Source organism: Taudactylus pleione, unplaced genomic scaffold (assembly GCF_031769625.1).
Source record: "Taudactylus pleione unplaced genomic scaffold, aTauple2 ptg000122l, whole genome shotgun sequence".
NCBI classification, from domain to species: domain Eukaryota; kingdom Metazoa; phylum Chordata; class Amphibia; order Anura; family Myobatrachidae; genus Taudactylus; species Taudactylus pleione.
Genome location: NW_028284524.1, coordinates 7,706,743 through 7,733,336, shown reverse-complemented (window position 1 = coordinate 7,733,336; position 26,594 = coordinate 7,706,743). Strand labels below are relative to the sequence as shown.

The window sequence follows — 26,594 nt, the reverse complement described above, 5'->3', positions numbered from 1 at the left end:
GGGCTTGCTTTACTGGAGAGCTACAGATTTCCAGACATCCTACTGCCCTTTACCAAAGATAATAAATATATGGGAAAACAACCAAGTTGTTGATTACTACCTGACCTACAGGGTGGACAGGTACTGCTCCAGGAGGTGGGATCCTGAGGTTCTTCTGGTGAATGCCTTAATAGGGCCTGATTCAGAGATGGACAGAATTGCAAACCGCACACAAGCGGCTGTGCAATTCCGTCCATTTAAAATGTAAATGCAGATGCAGCCTGTGGTCACCATCGAAAAAGTTAAGATTGTTGTCAATGTTCCATTGGCCAGGCTGCGGGAGCTAAAGTTTCCCGCAGCCTGGCCAGGTCCCGGCAGCTTGTGAGGCCAGGAAGTCTGCATGCACCCACGCAGACCCTGGCCTCGTCCCTCCCAGAAAACGGGGGCGACATGCCCTCGTTTCCGGGAACACTGCCTGGGAATTCACCCGCTCCGCCTCCCAGCCTGTCAATCATGCGCAGTCCTCCAAACATTGGAGATGTGCGCTAACCATCGGGTTAGCATATGTCTCTGAATCAGGCCCCTGGTCTCCTGGACTTTTCACATCATGTACATCCTTCCATCAGTGTCCTAGATATCGACAGTACTTCGCAAGCTAAGGCTGGTTGGTGGATTGGCCATGTTGGTTATCGCAGGGCATGGTAGGTGGTTCTCCGCAGGCTGTCAGTGGCTCATCCCTGGCATTTCCTGCTCATTTCCCTTACCATTCCAGATCCATTCCAATACTGGAATCTCACTAGTCTGGCTTTGGCGAGATAGATGGCATGGGATAGATGCCTAATATTGAGTAGGACCCCCTCTAGCCCTGTCAAGACGTCACAGTACAGTGACACCACCTACCATTAACTTTACATGCTGCCTTCTCATAACTTTTGCCACTTTAGTGTATAGATGTAATCAGGCTTTGGGTAATTTTACAGTTACATGACTGTGGCTGCAATGGGCAACGAAGTGTCCTGGTGCTTCTTGTGTAGTTTGTGTTCTTCTTTAACATACTCAGAAAGGATTACAAATGAGAAAAACATTGTCTCTACTGTATTGTCAGATAGACCCAAATTAATTAATTCTTTGTGGATGGTACTCACCCATATGCTATTGGACATTCATTTATAGTAAGACCCCAATGTCCTTTGTTGTGGTACAGTGAAAATTGGATCTTTAATGATCTTGCTTTAGACTAGAGCAGGGATTCTCAACTCCAGTCCTCAAGTACCACCAGCAGGTCATGTTTTGTGGATTTCTTTAATCATGCACAGGTGAGTTCATCTATTTTGCTGGGTCGGTAATTATGCCACATGCCTCCACAGATGGAAATCCCTAAAATATGACCGGTTAATAATGAAGATTGAGGTTGAGAACCACGGGACTAGAGGATCATGTTACGTATCATTAGGATATATAATCCATATGAGTTTTAAATCTGACAGTGAATAGTTGGATATCAAAAATGGAATATTAATAAAATAAATTGTAAATTTACATTGAAGTCAACCATAGATATTGAATACAATATATGAAGATATTGTAAAATAAAAACAAAAAGCTATATTAATAACAAGTGAATGGTTCTCAAAGGGCCTAACACCTTATCTGATCCACGGCAATATCTGGTCTGGATGAAGTTCTGGAGAAGATCAGTTGTAGAACACTTATCCATAACTGTGCTCAGTCAGGAAGCAGAGTTGGACTAATCCTGGTAGAACAATAGATGAGCTCCCCCTGAAACAAGAGGACAGATTGCCTGTCCTGTCAAATACTGTATTTATGAGGGTTTGATCATTGGTTTCTTTGCCAACCAAGGGGCAGATTTACTAATTGGCGGCTTTGATCAATGTTTTTCAAATGGCAATAGTAATTAATGCTAAGCAAATTTGATTTAGCATGAATTACTATTGCCATTTGAAACACATCGGAAAATGATGCTGATCATCTGCGGCTTTGATATTTAGTAAGTCTGCCCCTAAGTCTATTTCCCTTCATACATTTGGCTCTTTACTGGCGAATGGACCAAAACCTAAGCTTTAGGTAAATTTAATGCCACTATGGGCATTCAAAAGAAAAAATAGTTCCCTGCAGTGAAGAGGAGCAAAATATTGAATATTTTAAAGTGCCAAAATCCTGGAGGAGCCACTATAAGCCATGGTCATGTGTGTCATTAATTATTGTAGTATAGCATCATGACTGCATTTACACAGTGCTCTCGTAGGGGCCCCTGGCCCTGATTCAGAGCAGGATGCTCTGACAGAGCGCTCGCTCTGAATCAGGGCCGGGCTATTTTTTTTTTTTTAGAACGGCCTCCTGGCCGCTCGCATAGCTGTGGGTGACCACCCACAGCTATAGCGAGCCAGGAAGATGGTTGCGATGGTCAAGACCATCGCAACCATCGGGCTTGTGACGAGACCCTTGTGGTAGGGTCTCGTTGCCGCAAGCCCCAGAGAGATTTCGGCTCTAACAGAGCCGAAATCTCTCCCACTGATATCACTCGTGATGTCAGTGGGGCCGCCCCTAAATGGAGGCGTTCTCATGGGAACGCCTCCGTTTGGTCAGCCACTCACCCGGCCAGCCCACCAAAGGGGGCGTGCTGTCACTCAACATCGACAGCACGCCCCCTTTGGTACGAAACCCGGAGCGACGGATTGCCCGTCGCTATCAGGGTCTCGCGCATGAGCACGAAGAAGCCGATTCCGACTTGCGCATGCGCTCTGGGCCACCGTCGACCCGGTTGCGAGCACTCAGCGCTTGCGACTGGGTCTGAATCAGGCCCTCTGTCGGTGTCTCAGGGAGGATCTCTTTGTGTTGGGCTGCTATTCCTCTGAGTCCATGTGTGAGCACTGGAAGCGTCCTATTTAACATAGATGAAGCGTTGCCTATTGTGATCTGGCTAAGCTCCTATAACCAAATTTGACTTGGTATTGGTGCTAGACAAATGTGCTCCTGCCGAGAGGGGGGCCACAAACACAACCTAGGTAACATCCATGCTGACTCTTGTGGACAGATAAGGGGGGATGTCTCAATTGGTTAACTGAGCTAATCCACCCACTGCTAGACCTGTAATACTGGATAAAAGAACAGATAACAGTCCAAATGAAATTATACATTCCTGGGGTATATGAGTTTGAAACAACTTTCATAAGGATACATTGAGCAAATAAAAGAAGTTACTATTAGATCTGGTTTCTTCCTGTGATGCAACAAACAGGCACAACTTTCACTAATTCACCCTACTGAGGGAATCTGAGGATTGCTTGCAATTAGGTATTGTTGATAACATTTAAAAATGGTAAGTTCAATTTTTATATTGACCTAAAAGTTAAAATAAAAACACATCTTTCAGCTGTACAGGATACTACTTGTTTCTTCTACAAGTTTAGCTCTAATTGAATTCTGCTGCACTGCCTGCAGATTCAGGCTGATGACCTCTTCTAACACTTTGAAAGCTGGCTTCCTCTTTCTCCCTCTGGAAAGCGTATAGCCGCAGTTTTTTACCCCTGGTAGTTCTGATAGTTGAAGAATAGCCCTGGACTTGTGGCCAACTGTAACCGAATCACTTCACGTTTTAGAGATTGTGCTACACTATTTCCTTTTACTGGATCAGCATGAATGCTCTTTCAAAACTGGCTATGTTACCATCTATTGGGTATAGTGCGGTGAAAAAGTCTTATCGTTAAAGAAGCAAAGGTCAGGAAAGAGTACAAGACATCTTCAAACATAATCTTTAATAAACTCCTGAATGTGAGCTGAATGACCTGGCCTGCAGCTTTAAGAATGTTCTGTATACTGTATGTGATTTAATTACAATTGAAGTAACACCCTGGGGTTAAAATGTATACAGTGAATAGCTTCTAGTGTTCCGTAGTGTCTCAGCTGCAGTCGCCTTCAGCAGTCATGTTCGTACCAGGTTCCAAGGCCCTATGTCTGGAAGCAGAAAACCTCTCCGATCTCTTGACTACTCCATGTCATGCAGCACAAATCCCAGTTTTCAGTATGGTTGCTTCAAAGGTCGCATTGCTGGGACATTTCTTGTTCAGACCCGGAACACAGACTGATTTCCAGCCTCAAGCACGATACTGGATCTCCCCAAACTACAAGATAATCTGATTCTTGAAGCTGCGACTCAGCTCTTTGTGTGGGAGGACGATGGAGTTTAATATTACCACCTCTGCTGGGATTGAGACGTTACATCCTGGTAAAATAGTTCATAAGATTTAGTTTAGATTTTTCTTAAAATTTATGGAAGGCATTTATTCATTTCTGTAATTGCAATTCACAAACACACTTTAATATTATGCAAGCAATTGCTTTCTGTTTTATATATATCTATATATATATATATATATATACACACACACACACACACACACACACACATTGGGAAGCGCAGACTGCAGTGATTGGGGCTTCAATGCTTAAAAGTGCCACGCGCTGCAGAAAAACACAGTGGCGTGCAGTAGTTGGTATAATTTCAGCACAAAACAAAGACTTCGGCAGTTAAACTAATAATCCCAATTACACACAAAAATAAAAAAATATGTAGATAAAACTTAGATGTCCATGCATTGTAGATGGTTAAACCAATCCTGATTTTTCTTTCATCCTCTTCAAGAGCCTTGGAGCCCTAACCTCCCAAGGCTGTCCCAACTGATGGGTACGCTCAGAAGTTGCAGTGCACTTATGTCTAAAACTAGCATCTTTGAATCTGTAAAACGTAATAAATATTTGGACAGAGGAACAGGATGATGCTACTGAAGCTCCATGCCAGTTTACCAAATAGGCACTCGCCAATCTGCTACAATGTGCTCTCATATTTTCAGAAGCAGGTTTACCTTCCCCTATATAAACCTGCAGAATTATTGAACAATCTAAATAAGCAATATTCTGCTTAAATGTATTACAGAGAAACACATGCCCTCTTTTTTTACCTAGACAAAAACAATTTTGTACTAACAAAAGGACTTTCAAAGCTGGGAGACCTCAGTTTTGTCTAACAAAGGACAGGCAATGAGTACAGAACAAGAGGTAGAGAAAGAAAACCACATTCTCCAAAGAGAACAATCCTAATGAGGATAACAGAAAAAGAACAGGACACAAACAGAATAAGGGGAGGGCATCCAGTGTCCCCCAAACAGAAATGGAAAGTGAGAAAAGGATTTAACATTGAGCACCATTGGAGAATAATACCATGGGGATGTACCAGAGCTGTCCCTAAGGTGAGGGTATGATTAGAAGTCACAGTGTGCAACACTGGATGCAAATCTATTAAATCTGTAAAATTTGGTGCACTGAAGACCAGGTTGCAACCTGACAAGTACTCAGTTGAGGGCCGTGTCAAGCCACCCACTATGCACCCACCAATTTGGTGGAAACTGATCAGAGGCCTTCAAAGATTCAAAAACGGGCATAAAAGAAAATCATGAATTTAGCACTGAAATAAATCTGTACACTTTTAATGTACACTTATAATTTTAGCTCAGGATCAAAAATTACTTCTCCAAAACATGGAAGGGATTCTAGAGCCTTCATAGAGTCAGCTTCCAGATCCCAAGTACAAAGATAGCCCTGAAGCCATGGCTCCAAGTAGTCTCATATCAATGGCAGCTTTCCACAGATACTATCATACAAATCTGGTCTAACAGAAACTAGGGTCTTAGCTAATAGTTCTGACCGCCCCTCCACAGCCTCATTGACTCAAAGCTAAGCTGGGTCTAAGAATAGCTCTTGCTGCTGTGTAAACCAAATTCAGGGAGGCCTCAATATTTATATCCTTGCTGTCCCATAGCAGTGTTCGGAATTGGAATGGTGGTGGTTTTCTAGAGTAGAGCTATGGAAGCATCCATCTTAGGCAACTAATCTCATTTTGTCTTCACTTCACTAGGGAATGGCTAGAGATACTGCATTTAGCTTCAGCTAGCAGGTCCTTCAACTGAGCATAGGATGGGGAACTGTTACTCCACTTAAATAGCAAATTATCTGGAATCTCCGATTCCTTGCTGTCCCCGATATCCAAAATGTTCATGACAGCAATCACTGGACCCACTACTCCTATGTTCTGATAGAGACTTTTGTCATCTCCTCTTGTGGGACAAGTCAAAATCTGACTCCCTCCACTGCTATGGACATGCAGGAAGTAACGGCTTCAAATTTAAATCATTGGTGGAAGGCAAAACCCCCTCCAAGTAAGAGAACAGTTACAGGAGTCCCCAAAGAATCATGCACAGGGACCCCATAAAGATGTCAGTTGCAGACAAAGTGTAGGCTGAAGGGAGTCTTGTGTTACCATAATGTCAGTATAGGGAACTGAGGAGGGAGTAACAGCGTTTAGCAACCTATCCGAGCTCCATAAAAGCCTTGGTAATAGAAGTGGCCCATGCTGACTCTGCCACCTCAGGGAAAGAGCTTTTGCAGGAGAGAGAGGGGGGGGGGGGGGGGGGGGAGGGGGGCACTGCTCATCTGCCTCCCACACATGCACAGGTCAATCATCCTGTCATCCTGGACTGGGCACAAGACACTTTGCCACTATCCCTCTTCCAGGCTGAACCCTGGTTGAACGGTCCTTACTGGGCACAGAAAACAAAATCCCAGGTGGATGCGGGGTGCAAAATACGTAGTGAAAGGTGGTTTGAGATGTTTTATTTGGTGTGGGCTCTTCCCTACTTCCCAGCTGACTTGGAGGAGAAGTTGCTGCTGCTTCCTCAAAATCACCCGTGTCTGTTCTGGTGGGTGTGCCAAGTCCAAGGAGGGAACCCCCCCCCCCCCAGGGCTAAGCACAAATGGATGGCAGCTGTCCAAAGGACCTTCTCCTTCAGTGGCTGGATACCCACCACTGGAGGTGTCTTATGGCAGGGGATGGCTGACTGTCGGCAGAAGGGCTGCAGGCATCCCCAGATTCGGGGTAGTGTCCCCGATAGCATTACTAAAAATCCTTCAAATCCTTTACCCATGAGCAGAAGCATTTCATCTTGTGGTTCAACAGAGATGCCATAATGTTGACATCTGGTTGTAAGGTGTGCCTGCTGTGCAAATACTCTTTCCAATGCACCATACCTGGTATGAACACTGCAGAGATTGTTATTATTTTGCTGTTTCACCTTAATGCAAAGGGGTTCTTGATGCCTCCCTGTTGGTAGCATACCACTGCCATGACATTGTCTGACTGAGTTTATTTTTGGATATTCCTTGCAAAATAGATAAATGTATATATTTTTACATTCCTATCAGTGCTGCAAATCCTATATTCAGGAAGCATAACTATGAGAGCAGTTCAGTCTTGGTGCTGAGAGGCTGAGCATGCACAGAATACACTCCTGAATGTGGAAGATTTTTAATTCTTTTTACTACCAGCTCTGCTTCTGAAGATAGCAGCCTGGAGCGTTGGGGTAGCCAGGTCCTCCATGGTTCAGCAGGATTAAATGATGCATTCTCGAGACCTTTAGAGAGAAGTAATGCCCTGCACCTTCACCCAATACAAAAAAATAAAATGCTTTCTTCCTGCTTTAACTAGACAGGAAAAGATGCTGAGGAAGAGGAGGAGATACATTATATACCAACAAGTGGTGTGATTTTGAATTGTCTGTCTATACCTATCTGGAATGGAGCTTTACCCACTGTAAGGGATGGAGTATCGAAGGAGATTTAGTTCTCTGAAAGCTGGGTAACAGTTATAATAGAAAATAACTTCCACGATGGAACCCAAACAGTGGAATTCAAGCAAAAGCTCCAAAGCTTAGGAGCGTAGTATAGACGATTGTGTTTCATTGTACTCTAAATGCTGTTGCGTTCATTTAAAGGACCCAGCAATTTTCTAACTATATATTTTAAATATTCAGCTGTCCATCTTCATGCAAAAAAGTCTCAGTTACTTACCCAAAATTGTTATGGATGGAGTCAGTTTCCCTTCACGGAACAGGGTTTCACTGTCCATTTTGGCATAAGGGTCATTAGGATTGGGATCGCTGGGTGTCCCTTCCACTCGAGCCCACCGTCCAATGCTGCTGTCCCAGCCAACAATGGTGTTTAGGACACAGCTGTGATCCTGGACATTGAGCAGAAATGTAGATTATATTTGGGTAAAATACCCACAGCTGTAAATTATAAAGATATAAGTCACAGAGGAGGTCAGTAAACATATGCAAGATGACTTTAATAACCATCACACTGTTTATGGAGATATCACTTCAGGGAGTTTATTCAAACATTAATATCACTTCTATATTACAGTTATTATTTCAGTCATTTCATATCACTTTTACATTAGAGTCAGACTTTCACGCAGGTCATATTCTTACCTGTAGCACTGCACCATGTAGAATAATGGACTCTCGCACTCGTACTCCAGCTCCAATCGTCACTCCCATTCCGATAGAGACATTAGGGCCCACCTGGAAACCATTGACAGAAATGCAGGATTCATACAGCTATTATAGAGTATGCAGTTGAACAGCAGATCATTGGGTTACTGTACACTAACGTGAAGTTTGGATCAAGATACTTGAGGCTTTATAAAAAGAGAATCTCGTAATATAAAAATTGCTTTATCATGACAAGTATAAATGAACTATCCACTAGGAATAAATCATGCCTCTTATGTAAAATAAACAGGAGAACTTTTCCCCCAGAATCATATAGTAGAACTTGCCAACCCCAATACCACACACCTGTGAAAGGGGGGGGGGGGGGGGTCTCCAATATAAAGGGAAATGAGGTTATGATGTGGAAATGTAGGCTCCTATAAAGTCATTATGATATGAGATATGGTAAGAACTTACCTTTGTTATCTCTATTTCTACGAAGTCCATAGGGTTCCACAGGATACCTTGGGGTATAGGTGATGAAGTCAGACATCGGGCACCATAGAGTTAAGTTTTCAGCCTCCCAGGATGCACTAGGGTCCCCCTCCTATACCCCGCCCCCGAGCCAAGACATCTCAGTTACGTACCAAGCCATAGGCCGGAGGAGGAGAAGGAAGAGAGAGAAGAAAGATCTGGACACGCACAAGAATCACATTCTCACCAGAGGGAGACGGAGAAAAAAAAAAACAGTGACCAGAGTAAAGCCCATCTGCAGCACAGGTGCGACAGGGCGGGAGTTCTGTGGAACCCTATGGACTTCATAGAAATAGAGATAACAAAGGTAAGTTCTTACCATATCTCATATTTTCTACATCAGGGTCCATAGGGTATCCACAGGATACCTTGGGGATGTCCCAAAGCAGTATCCTTTAAGGGTGGGGATGCTCCTGTGCTGAAAGGAGAATCCGTCGCCCGAAGGAAGCATCCTGAGAGGCAAAGGTGTCAAAAGCGTAATACCTCACAAAGTTATGGACAGAGGACCACGTGGCAGCCTTGCAGATCTGGACTGCAGATGCACTACGTCGAGCTGCCCACGAAGGACCCACAGACCTAGTGGAATGTGCCCTCACAGAGGAAGGAACCGGAAGGCCTTCATGAAGATAAGCTTCTGAAATAGCCATACGAATCCAACCTGCCAAAGTTTGCTTTGAAGCAGGCCAACCCTTTTTACGGAAGCCATAGAGGACAAACAAGGCGTCCGACTTCCTAAAAGAAGAAGTGCGGTCAACATAAATCCTTTAGGCCCGCACAACGTCCAAAGTGGCCTCACCCACTGAAAGATCAGGTGAGTTAAAAGCCAGCACAACGATTTCCTCTTTGATGTGGAAACTTGAAACAACTTTGGGAAGGAAACCAGGACGAGTGCCTGTTCCTATGAAAAATCAGAAAAGGGGGTCTACAGGAGAGCCCCTAAGTCAGAAACACGTCTGGCCGAAACAATGGCCAGAAGGAATATTGTTTTAGCTGTAAGCCATTTAAGGTCCACTGAGCCCAGTGGTTCAAATGGCGGTCCTTGGAGAGCTCTCAGGACCACAGCCAAATCCCAAGGAGCCACCGGTGGAACAAAAGGTGGCTGAATGCGAAGAACACCTTGCATAAAGGTGCGCACATCAGGGAGCGCAGCAATCCTACGATGGAACCAGACTGACAGGGCAGACACCTGCACTTTCAGGGAAGCAAGGCGAAGCCCATGGTCTAGCCCCGCCTGTAGGAAAGCCAACACTCTAGACAGACGGAACTCCTGAGGGGCATAACCTCTCGGCCGACACCACTGGAAGAACGTATGCCACACACGATGGTATATCCTTGCAGAGGATGGCTTCTGAACTCTTAGCATGGTTTGCACTACAGAGCTGGAAAACCCCCTGGACCTTAACATGGCCGTCTCAACAGCCACGCCGTCAAAGACAGCCGAGCCAGGCCCGGGTGAAGACAAGGACCCTGGGATAGCAGGTCCGGTCGCAGTGGCAACTGCAGAGGAATGTCCACAGACAGACTCTGGAGGTCCGAGAACCAGTGCCGTCTGGGTCACTCGGGAGCTATCAACAGGAGTGTACCCCCTTCCTGTTTGAATTTCCGGATTACCCGCGGAAGAAGGGAAAACGGAGGAAAGATATAGGCAAACTGGAACGTCCACTGGACGGACAGAGCATCCACCAGAGACGCCTTTTCGTCTCTTGTTCGAGACCCGTACACCGGCAACTTGTTGTTGTGCCGTGACGCCATGAGGTCTATCTCTGGAAGACCCCACCTGTCCACCAGAAGTTGAAAGACGTCCTGGTGCAAAGACCATTCTCCCAGATGTACGTCCTGCCGACTGAGAAAATCCGCTTCCCAGTTGAGGACTCCCGTGGATGAATACTGCTGATATAGCCGGGAGATTGCGCTCTGTCCAGACCAGGATGCGGGACACCTCTGCGAGTGCCGCCCGACTTCGGGTTCCTCCCTGTCGATTTATGTAGGCCATGGTGGTGGCGTTGTCCGACTGGACCTGCACGGGGTGACCTTGGAGAACCCGATGTGCCTGCTGGAGAGCATTGAACACCGCGCGGATTTCCAAGATGTTTATTGGAAGCTCCTTTTCTGCCACCTGCCCTGGAACAAGTGTGGACCCGTGACAGCTCCCCAGCCCCGAAGACTGGCGTCCGTTGTTAACAGGACCCAGTTCGCCACCCAAAATGGGCGACCCCTGTTGAGGTGGGTCGTCTGCAACCACTAGGCTAGAGACAGGCGAACCTTCGGAGTGAGCACCATAATCTAGAACTTTAGACTCTGAGGCCATCCATTCCATTTGGACAGGATCAATTGCTGCAGAGGTCTGGAGTGAAACTGGGCATATTCCACCATGTCGAATACTTACACCATAGAGCCCAGCAACCTCATCGCCGAGTGCAGAGACACTCTGCGACACTGTAGACAACTGCGCACCCTCAACTGCAAAGCAGAGATCTTTTCCACCGTCACAAAGATCCGCTGCTGCCTGGAGTCCAACAAGGCCCCGAGGTGCAGAATCCTCTGCGACGGGATCAGGGTGGACTTTTGCCAGTTTATCAACCAGCCGTGACGTTGCAGCACTGCAATCGTCAGGTCCAAATGGCGTAGAAGGAGCTCTGGAGACCCTGCCACCAACAGAAGGTCGTCCAGATAAGGTAACATGCGGACTCCATGCATCCGCAGGTGTGCCGCCATGACCTTGGTGAACACTCGTGGTGCTGTCGCCAGGCCAAAAGGTAGCTCCAGGAACTGGAAGTGATCGTTGCGGATTGCAAACCTGAGGAACAGCTGATGGCGCAAAAGAATAGGGACATGCACGTAAGCGTCCTGGATGTCCAGTGACACCATGTAATCCCCAGGTTCCAGCGCCAGAATGATGGACCGTAGGGTCTCCATCCGAAACCGAGGCACCCTCAAGGACTTGTTGAGGGCCTTGAGGTTGAGTATAGGACGGTACGACCCATTGGGTTTCTGCACAAAAAATAGATTGGAATAGAAACCCTGGCCCCTCTGGGACAATGGAACAGGCACTATAACTCCAGCCTGGAGCATAGTGTGCAAAACCTTCCACAGTTCCAAGGCTTTGTTCTGGTCTAATGGAAGGCCTGTGGGGAAGAACCGGGATGGGGGCCTGTGCCGAAAGGGCATACCCGTGAGAAACCACCTTGTGGACCCCATTTTCAGTCGTGGTTATCGACCAACACTGGACGAACTGAAGCAGGCGGCCTCCCACTTTGGGATCCCCCAAAGGGAGGCCCGGACCGCCAGGCCGCAGGTTTGTCATCTGACTTAGGGGCCGGACGTCTTGTACTCCAGGCCTGTTTCCTGGGCTTGGCCGATTTCTTGGGCCCAGCCTGACGGGGAAAAGACTGTGCTTTAGGCCTACCCTGGGCTCTGTAAGGCCGAAAGGACGACATGCCAGAACTTGAAGGGACCGCAGCAGACGGGAGACATGCAGATTTGGCTGCTGCCAGCGTAGCTACAATTTTGTCCAGATCCGGACCAAATAGGACTTCTCCATTAAAAGGCAAAGCTTCTAAGCCCTTTTTGGAATCAGTGTCCGCTTTCCAAGATCGCAACCATAAGGTGCGACGAGCAGCAACAGCTGCCGAAGAAATCCTAGAGGTGAGGATACTGATACCCAAGGCCGCTTCATTGATGTAAGTGGCCGAATCCCGGAGATTGCCACCAACTCTGCCTGTTCAGCCGAACAGTCGGAATCCAAAGACGCCTCCAAACTATCAGCCCAGCGCTCCATAGCTCTGGCTACCCAACATACGGCCATAGCCGGTCTGGATGCCCCCCCCCCCCCCCCGCAAGGGAATAAATGGACTTTAGACAGATTTCCACCTTGCGGTCCGTAGCATCCTTCAAGGAGGACATGGAGGGCATGGGCAAGGTGGCACTTCGGACTAGGCGTGTCACATGAGAATCCACCTGTGGAGGGGATTCCCACTTAGAAAAATAATTGTCCGCAAACGGATAAGCCACGGCTAAGCGCCTCTGAGGCTGATACCGTTTACCAGGGTGTTTCCACGCCTCCTCTAAATGGTCTACTAACTGACCCGAAAGAGGAAACACTGTGGCGTCACCCTTAATATCCTTGAAAAAGGCATATTTGGACTTTGACACCGGAGGATCGTCATCCTCAATAAATAAAGCCGTGCGGACTGCCCGAATAAGGCCAGGAATATAAACCTTTGACTGAGCGTCCGACTCTTTAGTACGGAGAGGTTCTTGGTCAGATAGATCCAGAATCTCCCCATCATACATTGCACTTAGTACACATAAGCTGGAGAGGAAATTCACTCTCAGACATGATGGTAAGTATGTGACCCCCCTCACTAATGCTCGTTAGTATAGTGGGAGAACCACCCTGCAATCACCGCACCGCAAGGGCTTTAGCAGAGTAAGAGCAAGGACAGTAAAATGGCTGACAGTAGAAAGTGAAAGTACAGGCAGCAGACGCTAGCAGAAGTCACATACTATGCAGAAGAAATCAATCCCTGCACTATCAGCGCTGTTTTTCAACTACACAGACACAGAGTCTGGTAGGACACAGCGCTGCATACACAGACCTGTAGTCAACGGAGGAGAGGTATGCCGGGGGACCCAGACCGCGATGCCACCGATCAGCAGCTCCAGCAGCGTTCACCATACAAAGATGGCCACCGAGGAGCAGAGAGGAGGCCGGCCTGGGGGAGGAGCGCTGCCACAGGACCAATCGTCAACGCAGAGAGGGCTGTGTGCAGCGGGGAAGGCGCCGGCTGTATACAGGGAAGGCGAGCTTCCCTGGCATACAATTAACCCCTGGGACGCCGCAGCGCTTGCCGCTCAGCTGAGGCCCACTGTCCCAGGGGGGTAGTGGAAGCGCAGGTTAGTACCTGGCTCCACGCTGCAGCCAGTCCCCAGGGAGCCCCCTGTCTGAGGACTGTGGACCATGTGCTCAGCAGGTACCCCGCTGCTTACCTGCTCCCCTTGAATCCGGCCATGGCCCAAAGCATCTGGGGTCACCGCTAGCCGTGACCCCAGATACTTACCAGCATCCCCGGATCAGTACCGGCGTTCTGGTGCCAGCGGGGTGTAGGGGAGACGGCATGACTGTCCATGCTGTACTCCCAGATGTGCAGCCACAGCTGCTTTGAAGAAACTTCAGGGGCTATTCTTAGCCCCCCTCTAAACATGTGCTCCAACTCAGAGCCGGGCACCAAAGTAACTGAGATGCCTTGGCTTGGGGGCGGGGTATAGGAGGGGGACCCTGGTGCATCCTGGGAGGCTGAAAACTTAACTCTATGGTGCCCGATGCCTGACGTCATCACCTATACCCCAAGGTATCCTGTGAATACCCTATGGACCCCGATGTAGAAAATGAGGATGTACATCCCCACCCTGTATCTTAATAATGGGGGCTCTCAATTCCCTGGTGTTCTATTCCCAGGCCCCAGAAACTCTCACAGTGATATCATGCCTCCATTCAAAAAGTTTCTATGTTCCATGCAGGCTGCAGCTTCAGTCCATGAACATACCCTCTGGCAGTACCCAGTATAGTCATTATTGCTGCTGGGAAATTCTAATCTTATTAACGTCAGTAGAGAAATATAGACACACTCACCACAGCAGATGGATCCACTTTTGCTGTTGGATGAATGTACACATTCCCTGAGGAGAGAAAGTACAAGTATATATGATATATGAATAACACTGTTCCCCAGAGAAAGGTGAAGGTACTCCTACTGCTGATACTTTACATTATGTTTTTTATTGGTATTGTAGCAACGACAAGAAAAATACAACATAACCATGACACACAAACAAACTGAACAATAATCACCCTGTGGCCCAGGGTCCTCTGAGAGCCCAGCAACATCACCAGTAACAAGATTCGTAGTTTACAATGTAAATGTTTCTTAGTGTGTGTAAGGGATGAGACTACTATCTCAGACAATACACGTGATAGTTAATGCCTTGGCGACTTGTCATTTATTGTTGATAAACAAACATAAAATACGAGTTGATTTAAAACTTTGGACATAACCTGATCTATTTTTAAAAAGGCTTTCATATAATTACATAATTTAAAACAGCGATAGTAATGTACGGAGAAATCCTTCATAGTGTTAGACGCTAAAAACAGGTTGGAGAAATGAAAATGTGTCCTTGTTTGACAGTAGTGAAATCTATGTTATATTATTAATCTAAACTAATATTATAAGAACGTTGTCTGTCTGTCTGCCTGTTCCGAGTTGGCGCAAAAACTATTGAACTGATTTTCATTAAAAGTGCATCATTTTGTAGTGGAAACTCCTAGAAATTTCCTGCACTGTGTTTCATCTCCATCCGTCAAGTTAAAGCTGAGCAATAACAACTAAAAGAAAAAAAAAAAGAGACATCATCAATGCAAGAGATATGTGTGGCACCATTCATGTGGCCAATAAGGGGTGGGGGGGGAGAGGTGCTTTGGGCCCGCGTTCACTCGAATAGGATAGGCTACATAGCAGTCTGTGCACAGGGCATACAGTGACATTGGTGTGAGTAGTGGGTGAAGGTGCTGCTGCCACTAGTCTGTATAGCGCTGCTGGTCAAGTGCGCCACTCACAGGGTCCCTATGCAAAGCAATATAACTAGAACACCTCAAATAACAAAAAAAACATGGTCAGCAGCGATTTCATTGTGGGCGAAGCCACGGGCAACAACTAGTATAGACATATATATATATATAAAAATAAAAACAATGATAATCTAAAAAGGCAGGCTTAACTCTCCTATAAATGGAAAGCAAATCTAAGGCTCCCATTAAACATTAAGGACAGAGGGCCCGATTCAGAGCCGGACGCTATTTGCGCTCGCTCGGTCAGAAAAAGGGGCCGGCTATTTAAATTGAGCGCTCGCTCTTTGCGATCTGTTGATGCCTCTATGTCTGAGCGAGCGAACGAAACATGCGCTCGCTATTTTGTAAAGACATCCCCTGGCCGCTCGCATCCTACGTCATCTCCGCTATTTATTTGATTAATCGAGTACATCGAAAGGCATCTGAACTGCTTGCAGTGCTTGTGGTAGGTTTATCCTACCGCAATCATGCGAACAGTTCAGGCTAAGAAACAACCAAGTGATGTGGTCGATGACGCGGATTTGTTAATTATGCACACCCTTAAAACGCCCATTTTGACCGTTTGGTACGCTTGCGTTCGGATCTCCACTCCCCGTTTTCAAGCACCTTCCCCTGTTACCACCCACAAACGCCTCATCCTGTCACTCAAATTAGCAGGCCTCGCTATTTTGCGAGTGCTCGATTTCCGATCACACTGACTGGTTGGCGCATGCGTATTACGACCCATACGCATGCGCAGTTGTGCGAAAATCGCTCGGAGCGAACGAGCAGCCGCTTACGAGCTTCTCTGAATCAGGCCCAATGTCAGATGTGTATTCTAGAATGCAGTACTTTTCTGATTGGGAATAGCTGACTTCTAGAGCAGTGATACACTAAGTCAATGTAATATGACTGTGAATAGGAACTGCTGTTTCCTGTCACGCTAAAAGGATTCAGCTGTCAAAATGATGCATTTACAATGACTATGATGTGATAGTGGATAAGACTTCCAGTTTTATTACACTGACTGAGCACATCATTGCCTTCCAAATGCCACGTTTTCCTTCTTGTGGTGTCCTAAAAAGTCTGCCTGACATTGCTCTATAAAATAAAGCAACTTAAATAAGCTTAAACAAAGGCAGACGTAATAAGTGTGGACAGGAGAAGCTGTTTAGATTTAGAAAAATGTAATGGCCCCCATTGTCACTACTGCTTCTATTTTTCTCATACATTTGTAACGGTCACTCATGGTGGGAAAATTGCAAACCATTTGGCCATTTACTGATAAAACTGTGTTTTAGTTGGGATTTGTAGAATATAAACGAAGGGACAGATTAATTTACGCACGGGTTGTACTGCACAGTCTCTTCTCCTGGGTAATGTGCCCAGAGACCCAATTAGAGAACCACAGAGGTGCAAGCAGAAATAATCCGGAACTGCTGCCTATGGGGCTGCTCGTGGGTCTCTAACTGAATAGTTCCAGGCACTTTACAGGAAGAGGAGACAGCGCAACACAGCCCGCGGGTAAATTAATCTGACCCTAAGATTTCGTCTTCATTTAATTACAATGTTATTTATATATACTTATATATTATTTATTTATTACCAGTTATTTACAGAGAATATCTGGCCATTCACATCAGTCCCTGCCCCAGCGAAGCTTACAATCTATGGGCCTGATCCAGCAAGGATCGCAAATGCAAAGCTGATATGCAAATGCAGCAAGAGGTGTATGACACCCCCTTGCTGCATTTGCGATCCCAGCACTGCAACGGAGGTCGCAGGCTGGGATCCCCATCACGACCATTGGTGGTCGAGGGTCGCCAAATGTGGACGGTTACGGGCAGCTGAGTAAGCCTCAGATTACTCAGGCTGGCCGACTTGCGAGCCCAGGACACTGCATCGATTGATGCAGATCCTGGGCTTGCCACACCCAGACACCCCCCGTTTCCGGGAACGCCGGCCAACTCTGCCCCCGCACCGCCCCTTAAATGCCTCGGTTTGTCAATTAGGCAGAAGCACTACGACCCTAACTGTGTGGAGTTTGTATATTCTCCCTGTGCTTGTGTGGGTTTCCTCCGGGTACTCCGGGTTTCCTCCTACACTCCAAAAATATACTGGTAGGTTAATTGGCCCCCAACAAAAATTAACCCTAGTGTGTATGTGTGTGAGCATGTGGTAGGGAATATAGACTGTAAGCTCCACTGGGGCAGGGACTGATGTGAATGGCCAAATATTCTCTGTAAAGCGCTGCGGAATATGTGTGCGCTATATAAGTAACTGGTAATAATAATAATAATAATAATAATAATAATAATAAGTGAAGGGTCTGCAGGCGACTACGCCGGACTCATTCTGCACACTCGCAGAATGGCCCATTCGCACGCGCAGATTCCCGGTAATTGGGAATCTGCGATCAGCAATGCAATTGCATGCACTATTGTATAGGCCCTATATTCCTTACCAGATGTATACACACATACACACTAGGGTTAATTTTAGTTGGGAGTCATTTAACCTACCAGTATATTTTTGGAGTGTGGGAGGAAACCAGAGCAAGCACAGGGAGAATATACAAACTCCACAGAGTTAGGGACGTAAATATTTATGTCTATATGGATTTAGTAATGTCTCCTGGTGTGTCCTAGTTGCATCACATTGCGACTAAGACGCATTTTTGGCCATAAAATACGCAAAAAACGATGCTAAATGCAAGCAGAATCGCACGGGACATGGCGGGTCACTCACACCAGGTGTCTCGCGACACATGGAGTACTGAGGTTAGGTGTATGAGGACACATCTATATTTCAGCATTATATGCAGTTTTGTATATCGATATCGTTCATATCGTCCAATGTGTATGGAAGACATCGTTAACTATGCGCGCTGCTGCAAATCGTTAACAATGTCTTTCATCATCTGAACTTGCAGGTCAACCTGACGATATCGTCAGGAAGTGCATGTTCAGGGATGAGGGAGGGTGACGTCACTGAACGATATTGGTAACGATATCGTTCAGTGTGTACGCACAATGTCGTTGGGCCGGGAGTTAAGGGAAAACACTAACGATATCGCTCATGGAACATATCGTTAAGTGTGTACCCGGCTTAACACAAAACAACCAATCAGATATCAGCCTTCATTAGTCACATGTAAGTTAGATTAATACAAGCAAATATCTGACTGATATGATATACAGCAAAGGTATAGGTAAGCAGGTTCTTCAGCTGCTCTAGAACTACAGTTCCAGCTCTTTATGGCAAGGCATGCTGTGACTTGTTAGTCACAAGAGTCAGAGAGCCGCTGCTTGTACAAGCCTGCGTTACACCTTATATACCGTGGTTACTGCAAACAATAATACAGATATAGATTTATGCTGATTTTCTGTCACCAGTGAAACAGATTGTGCAGTGCTACTGTCTATGGAGATGGGGGGGTTTATCAATGGGCGTTTTATCTGCTGGATTTAAAGAGGCAATTTATTTAAAAGGTAATATACTGTATGGCGTGTATTGCCATAAAAAGTGGTTTAGCTACTGGATTTAAAGCAGCTTTTTCTCTTTTTTAATAAATAAAACCCTTATTCACTAAACACCAGCCGACGAAAAATTATCCCTTGACTATGATAACCTTATGCAAACAGCGTTTCTTTAGCATTGCTAAGAACCAGCACTAATACGATGAAATTCCTTACCCAAGATAGTCGGTCCACCTTCCCTGTTGAGAGCGAGTCGCTCAGGATGTGTTGTGCGATACTGGTTCAGGTACAGGCGGCTGGCGTAAATGGCGGAACTAAATTAAGACAACAGAATGCACTAGTGTGACTTTCGTTATCACATTTATATAGGGTCTTATTTATTACAGAATTTCTAATATATTTTACCTACTCACCCTGCAGACTTTATCTGGCTCCAAAACCCATCCATTTTATAGACATACAGCTGGCCTTGTCCAGCCAGGGCAGTGAATACATCCTGCTCAAGCCGAATAACCTCAGCCCTTTGCCAGTTGGAGTTCTCTTCACTGCGAGAGCAAGAAGCATAAAGTCACCACTAAGTATACGAGGTTGTCTTAACCCACCTAAAACAGAAGTGCTCTAGGCCAGTGATTCCAACCTCAGTCCTCAAGGCACACTAACAGTCCTGGTTTTAGTTATAACCATGATTGTGCACAGATGGTTAAATCAAAATAACTGAGGCACTAATTAAGTCACTTGTGCTCAAGTATGGCTATCCCCAAAACCTGTACTGTTAGTGTGCCTTGAGGACCGTGGTTGGGAACCCCTGATCTAGGCAGTAAGACAGCAGATCAGACATGATAGATATAGAAGATTATCTCAAGGAATGGAGCACCGGGCATCTATACCTCAAATAAAGAAACACCATGCTCATGTCTATCCTCTTTACTATGAGCCTTGCTTAAATGATAAATGCTTAGCTGCAGTGCAATAAGCAAAGATGCAAGCAATATGTGTATTTCATATATTCTAATTGGTTGATACTACAGCAGGACTACTGTAAGGATGGAAGGGTGTGGTACAAAGGATCGACAGTAAGAAAGTCAACACCAGTTGGTCGACTGACAGGTTGAAATGGTCAACACTTTTTCTTTTTTTGCAGTCCTATCCCTCCCCTTAACCCTATCAGTCCCCCTAGTGCCTAATCCTAACCCTAGTGCCTAACCCTAACTCTCCTCCTAGTGCCTAACCCTAACAGTCCCCCTAGTGCCTAATCCTAACCCTAGTGCCTAACCCTAACTCTCCCCCTAGTGCCAAACCATAACCCTAGTGCCTAACCCTAACTCTCCCCTTGCTCCTAACCCTACCCTCCCCCTATTGCCTAACCCTAATTCTCCCAGTGTCGAAGCCTAACCCTAACTGTCCCCCTAGTGCCTAACCCTAACTCTCCCTGTGACTAAACCTAGCCCTCCCCCTAGTGCCTAACCCTAACTCTCCCCCTGTACCTAACCCTAACTCTTCCCTTAGTGCCTAACCCTAACTGTCCCCCTAGTGCCTAACCCTAACTGTCCCCCTAGTGCCTAACCCTAACTGTCCCCATAGTGCCTAACCCTAACTCTCCCCCTAGTGCCTAACCCTAACTCTCCCCCTAGTGCCTAACCCTAACTCTCCCCCTAGTGCCTAACCCTAACTCTCCCCCTAGTGCCTAACCCTAACTCTCCCCCTAGTGCCTAACCCTAACTCTCCCCCTAGTGCCTAACCCTAACTCTCCCCCTAGTGCCTATCCCTAACTCTCCCAGTGTCTAAACCTAACTCTCCCCCCTAGTGCCTAACCCTAACTCTCCCCCCTAGTGCCTAACCCTAACTCTCCCCCTAGTGCCTAACCCTAACTGCCCCCCTAGTGCCTAAACCTCTCTCCCCCTAGTGCCTAACCCTAACTGTCCGCTCCGGCAGCCCAACCCTAACACTCCCCAAGTGCCTAATCTTAAAAATGTTGTGTCGATCATTTGAACCTGTCAACCTGTAAACCAATTGTCGAACTATTTATGGTCGACCTTTCATCCGAATTTAGAAAATACACATTTTATTGCTTCTATATATCAAATCAGTGGATCCTACTATGGTGAGAAAAGTGACAATATTTGCCTTATATAGTAACACAAATGTTTATGGGTGTCTCAGGCAGCCAAATAGTTACACACACCCAAGACTGGCATATACACATAGCTGCTGTACAGAAGAATAGTCTAAGTTAAGGAACGGCCTCACATGCCTTGCCGAACGGCTGCATGGCCTGCATCTAGCCACACAGAATGGAGGCATAGAACTTGTGAAATACTGTGGAAACATTTGGGTTGATGGCAGATGGACACTTTCATAGAGCGCTCCCATTCTGACACACTGACGTAGAAGGGGAACATTTACCCTATTACACGGGAATGAATTAGTTATGCAGGCACTGTTGTAGTGTAAGCACTGCCATGGGAGGGTTTGTAAGCACAGATAAATGAGCGCTATGAAGGTCTGACACCACCATTTCTAGTAAGATTTGGATATCACAAAAGGAATAGAAAAGACAGAGAAGATGAGGTGAGCGTGAATGGAGAAAAGATCAGTGCTTGTGTGTTTGAAAGCCAAACATTGGGTAGGCCTATATTGCCCTCCTAACAGTCTCTCCGATGCTCATGCCATGTGCCTGTGCCACACACGGCACTCACCTGACACAGGAACAACTGGTGCAGCATGCAGGAAGTACAAAGGTCATAGAGGTGGAGAAGAAAAAGAGAAATAAATGAATGTAAATAAGGAAGTGATGGATGGAATGGAGAACATGGGAGAATAGATACAGAGGATTTACTAGGGGAGGTCAGACAAGAGCAGAGGACTCACAGCTGCAGATCCTGCTGATTGCGTTTGAAGACATCTGCGATGTGCTGGAATAGTGATGGTGAGAACAGGTAGATCCCGCAGTTGATGATGTCACTGACAAATGTACTGGGCTTCTCCACATAATGCAAAACCTGCAGCGGAAGCAAACAGAACTCTAATGACTAAACCAGACAACACACACAAATGTAACACAGGCCAGCATTGGCTCCAACATGACTAACACCGAAACTGATCTATCAAGTTGCTTGTATGAGGTTATCTCAATCTTCAAGTGTAACATTGACTATTGTGCAGCATGGAACACTCTGAAATTATAATTTTATTAATAATTATTACTATTATTTATTAATAATTATTAATAACGTGAAATTTGCTTCCTACCAACGGCAAAACAAACTTAAATCTTGGGAACAGATCTGTCCCAGGAAAGTGACCAGCAGCTGTCCTACTTTTCACTACCATAGCAATACACTAACACTAACTATTTACCCCATATCAGACTAAACACTTACCTCCTGAGAGACAGCATTAGCCACGATACAGCCGTAATTCAGAGACTGGGTCCTATTGGCCTGCAAGAAGAGAAGATTTCATTGGCAGACTCTGAGACTACTATTTCAACAGCAAAATACAGTTCAGTATAATATGTGTGATGCAAACATTACACTTAAATATACGTCTATGGACAAGGCGCACAAATGACTAACAGTATTTTGAAATAAAATTAATGATGAATAACTACCAAATAAAGGGGAAGCAATCGGGAAGCCGACTGCCTATATACCGGCAGCCGGCTTCCCGACTGTCTTATCCCGGCAAGGGTGAAATGCCGGGCGTCTAGATGTAGACGCCCGCATTTCCCCGACGCCGGGGGACCGGCGCCTGGCATCACGATCGTAGTGATGCCGGGCGCCGCGAGCGGACAGCCTCGGTGGGGGAGGGTTAGGTTTAGGGCTCCCGGGGGGGACTTAGGGTTAGGCACCCCCCCGGGAGGGTTAGGCTAGAGGGAGGGTTAGGGTTAGGCACCCCCGGGGGGGACTTAGGGTTAGGCACCCCCCCGGGGGACTTCGGTTTAGGTAGCGGGGAAGGGGGTGGTTAGGGTTAGGCACTTGGGGGGGAAGTTAGGGTTAGGCACCCCTAAGGAGGGTTAGGTTAGTGGATACTTACCTATCCACGATCGGGATTTCCAGTGCTGTCGGGCTTCTGCTGCGTCGCACTCTGCTCCTGTCGGGCTGCCGCTGACGGGAATGCGGCCGGCGGTATTTCATACCCATTCCAAATAAAGGCTATTTACATTTTCCATGACAATTTGGCTACTAGGTGACACTGGATCATTTGAATTTTACTTTGCAGAATGTGATAGATAGATAGATGGATAGATAGGATAGATAGGATAGATAGGATAGATAGATATTATATATAACCAACAACTACATCTGAACAATCTATTCACAATCACTAGTGATGTAGATTCACCTTACCGTGGTCCCCAACATAATATAACTGTGTGTCTCTTCATGTTGTTTCTGAAACTCCAACATCTGCAGAAGAGGAAACTCACAACACACATCTGCATTCATCACAAAAAAAGCCTGTGGCCCCCCTGAGAGAATCTGGTCCCGGAAGTGGTAAATGCCTCCTCCGGTGCCCAGAGCTGAATATTCCTGTAGATATCTGTTGGGAAAATAGAAGTCACCACGCTGAGTTATTAAAGAGACAGACTGATGTTCTGGTGTATCAGATTTAAGAAGACACAATAAATATATCATTAGCTTGACCAATACTATGGTCCCGGTTCTAGCTACTACAAAAGTGTCCTGCATTAGAGAATCCTTCACTTAGACGGGGTAACCATCATGTGATATATTGGATACTGTATTGTTCAAACACGGATCGGAACAGTATAAGGCCATATCGCTCAGTGTGTACCCTCAATCACATGTTCACGTGCGTCGCCAGTGACATCATTCCATCTGATGTGCTGCAGGCGGACGACGGCATGCAGGATAGAAGGTTTATTGCATGGTCATACATTGGATCATGCAGTGTGTACGGCCGCCCTGTATACTGTAGCCCTCCATAGAGCATCTGGTCAGCTGGGATACAGGTCGTTCTGAAGTGTACCCGGCCAACTGAGAATACGCTATTTTACTGTTAAGTAACAAAGACAGATGAGGCTCATGCTATATCCTTCATTCAGTTGTGGAAATGTGGCATTTATCCAACAGGATTAGCTGCAAAAGCACAGTAATTATTTGAGGGGTGCATTTGAGTGAGTAGGATCAGGATACATAAGTGTGGGTAGTTTTGTGGAAGTGGGGTGATGTATATTAGTGTGAGTACTATAAGTGGGAGTAAGGTAAGTATGAGGGCACATTAATGTGGGTAATATTGGTGGGAGTAGGGTAGTGTGAGAGTATAAGTGTGGGTAGTACGCGGGGAGTAGGGTAGGGGTGAGGGTTTATTAGTGTGAGTAGTAAAGGTGAGAATAGGGTAGGAGGGTGGGGCATTAGTTTGGGTAGTACAGATAGGAGTAGTGTAGGAGCATTAGTGGGTAGTATAGATAGGAGTAGGATACGAGCGTGGGGCATTAGTGAGGGTAGTACAGATAGGAGATGGGTAGGTGTGAGGGTGTATTAGTTTGGGTAGTACAGATAGGAGTAGTGTAGGAGCATAGTGGCATTAGTGGGTAGTACAGATAGGAGTAGGGTAGGTGTGAGGGAATAAAATCATGGGTAGTGCAGATAGGATTAGAGTAGAAGTGTGGGGCATTAGTGTGGGTAGTACAGATAGGAGTAGTGTAGGAGCATAGGGGCATTAGTGGGTAGTACAGATAGGAGTAGGGTAGGTGTGAGGGAATAAGATCGTGGGTAGTGCAGATAGGATTAGAGTAGAAGCGTGGGGCATTAGTGTGGGTAGTACAGATAGGAGTAGTGTAGGAGCATAGGGGCATTAGTGGGTAGTACAGATAGGAGTATGGTAGGTGTGAAGGTGTATTAGTGAGGGTAGTACAGATAGGATTAGGGTAGTACAGATAGGATTGGGGCATTAGTGTGGGTAGTACAGATAGGATTAGGGTAGGTGTGAGGGAACAAGAGCATGGGTAGTACAGATAGGTGTAGGGTAGGAGCATGCGGGTATTAGAGTGGATAGTACAGATAGGAATAGAGTAGGTGTGAGGGAACATTAGTGTGGGTACTTCTGTGGATAATATATGATCATTAGTTTTTGCTCTACTAAAGGTATAATGGGGTACATAAGAATCACCACTAAAAAGCCAATGTTTTTTCAATTAAATATCCTCATATTAACCAGAATATTTCATATGTCACACTGGCTGCGGTCACCAGTAATTAAGGGGAAACAAATCATACAGCACCTAGTAACTTCATAAATGAGGATATGGATAGAAACTATTAACCCCATTGGTACATAGTGAAATGCATTCCATCCCTCTTTGTAAAATAAAAAAGAAAAACAAATTGCTAGTGATTTGTCAGAAGTGAGCAGGCTACAGTACTTATTGCTCCTTATTCCGGTATGCTTGTTAAGACCATAAACTATAAATCAATAGAAAGATCTGAAGAGCTTGTACCTGATTGCCACCTTAAACTCCTGCTGTGCCGTGAGAAGGAAGCGGCTCAGAGCTTCGTTAGGCTGATAAAAACCGATCACCAGGATCTCCTTCAGATTGGGAAGCTATGGGTAAGAGGGATAATTAACATTGTAGATACACATGGGTTTTTATTTAATTATTACTGGCAGATTTTGGCTGTTCCTGTAAACGTTTATTTACCTTACTGCATGCTTCAATGTGATGCTGTAACATAGGAACTCCAGCTACAGGGAAAAGGGGTTTGGGAACCTCAAATGATAAAGGGCGAAATCTGGTACCTAAGTAAAGAGAGAAGCATTGTGATCCCTAACAACACAGAGTGTTAAACCAGTAAATTTGTTTTTCCAGGAAAAAATTACTATTTCAGAGAGCTTATTAACAATAAGCTATCCTACCCAATTACATCCCCTCTGCACAGTCCAAAAATAACTTTACATATGTTCTGTTTCTACACTCACACATCCCACTAACCCCAGGCCAACACTGCTGTGTGACTGGATCATATAGACCATCAAGAACCTTTGCAATCTGGTAGTTTGCGTCTGGTGCTGGTGCTAAAAATAAGGGGACCCCCACGCCATTTTTTCCCAGTATTTGTAAAACCAGGACTGGTTCACAGAGCCCAGTGCTGGTTCCTAAAATATGGGGGAACTACATGTTTTGTCCCCCGTATTTTTAGAAACAGGACTGGCTCGGGAGCCTAGGGCTGGTTATGCTTTGGGGGGGGACCCCACGTCGGGTTTTTTATATATTTTTTTATTTAACGGCAGAAACATACACAGATCACCCTGATCTGTGTATGTTTCTGCCAAACACACAGCTCAGAAGGTAGTCTAATTGAAACTTCTATTTAGGACCGAGTTTGCTAAAATTACACCCATGATTATAATGACGATTCATGGTAAATTCCCGAGTTGTATTCCTGGCTATGAAAAGTACCTGCCAGTTTGGCCGATGGTGTATTTATTTCTATTTGTGTTTTCACTTGTGGTTTGCAGAGAGTTTCATGATTTCTCACCCGAGTTTGCCTTTCCAAGATGTAAAAAATGGCCAAACACACCCGGAGCTTAGTAACAGTCATCAGGTCATGCAGTTCAATAGTACTTATGAAACCCATGGCATAGATCTAGCCTAAAATGTGCTCAGTTAAAGAAGAGTGATATAGA

The 26,594-nt window shown here is 45.8% G+C and overlaps 1 protein-coding gene across 2 annotated transcripts in view; it reads right to left on the bottom strand.

Annotated features, from left to right (window-relative positions):
* Positions 1–3,738: 3,738 nt before the first annotated feature.
* GMPPA (GDP-mannose pyrophosphorylase A) overlaps positions 3,739–26,594 on the bottom strand; it is a 30,010-nt gene continuing 7,154 nt past the window's right edge. For both annotated transcript variants that reach the window (XM_088472331.1, XM_088472330.1), the window contains exons 3-13: positions 25,609–25,706; positions 25,408–25,511; positions 23,294–23,486; positions 22,325–22,384; positions 21,813–21,943; positions 19,358–19,489; positions 19,161–19,258; positions 14,491–14,537; positions 8,322–8,414; positions 7,900–8,068; positions 3,739–4,222 (exon numbers count right to left, since the gene is read on the bottom strand). In XM_088472331.1, the coding sequence (XP_088328457.1) occupies positions 4,122–4,222; positions 7,900–8,068; positions 8,322–8,414; positions 14,491–14,537; positions 19,161–19,258; positions 19,358–19,489; positions 21,813–21,943; positions 22,325–22,384; positions 23,294–23,486; positions 25,408–25,511; positions 25,609–25,706 (1,226 nt within the window). In that variant the 3' untranslated portion in view covers positions 3,739–4,121. The remainder of the gene's footprint in view (positions 4,223–7,899; positions 8,069–8,321; positions 8,415–14,490; positions 14,538–19,160; positions 19,259–19,357; positions 19,490–21,812; positions 21,944–22,324; positions 22,385–23,293; positions 23,487–25,407; positions 25,512–25,608; positions 25,707–26,594) is intronic.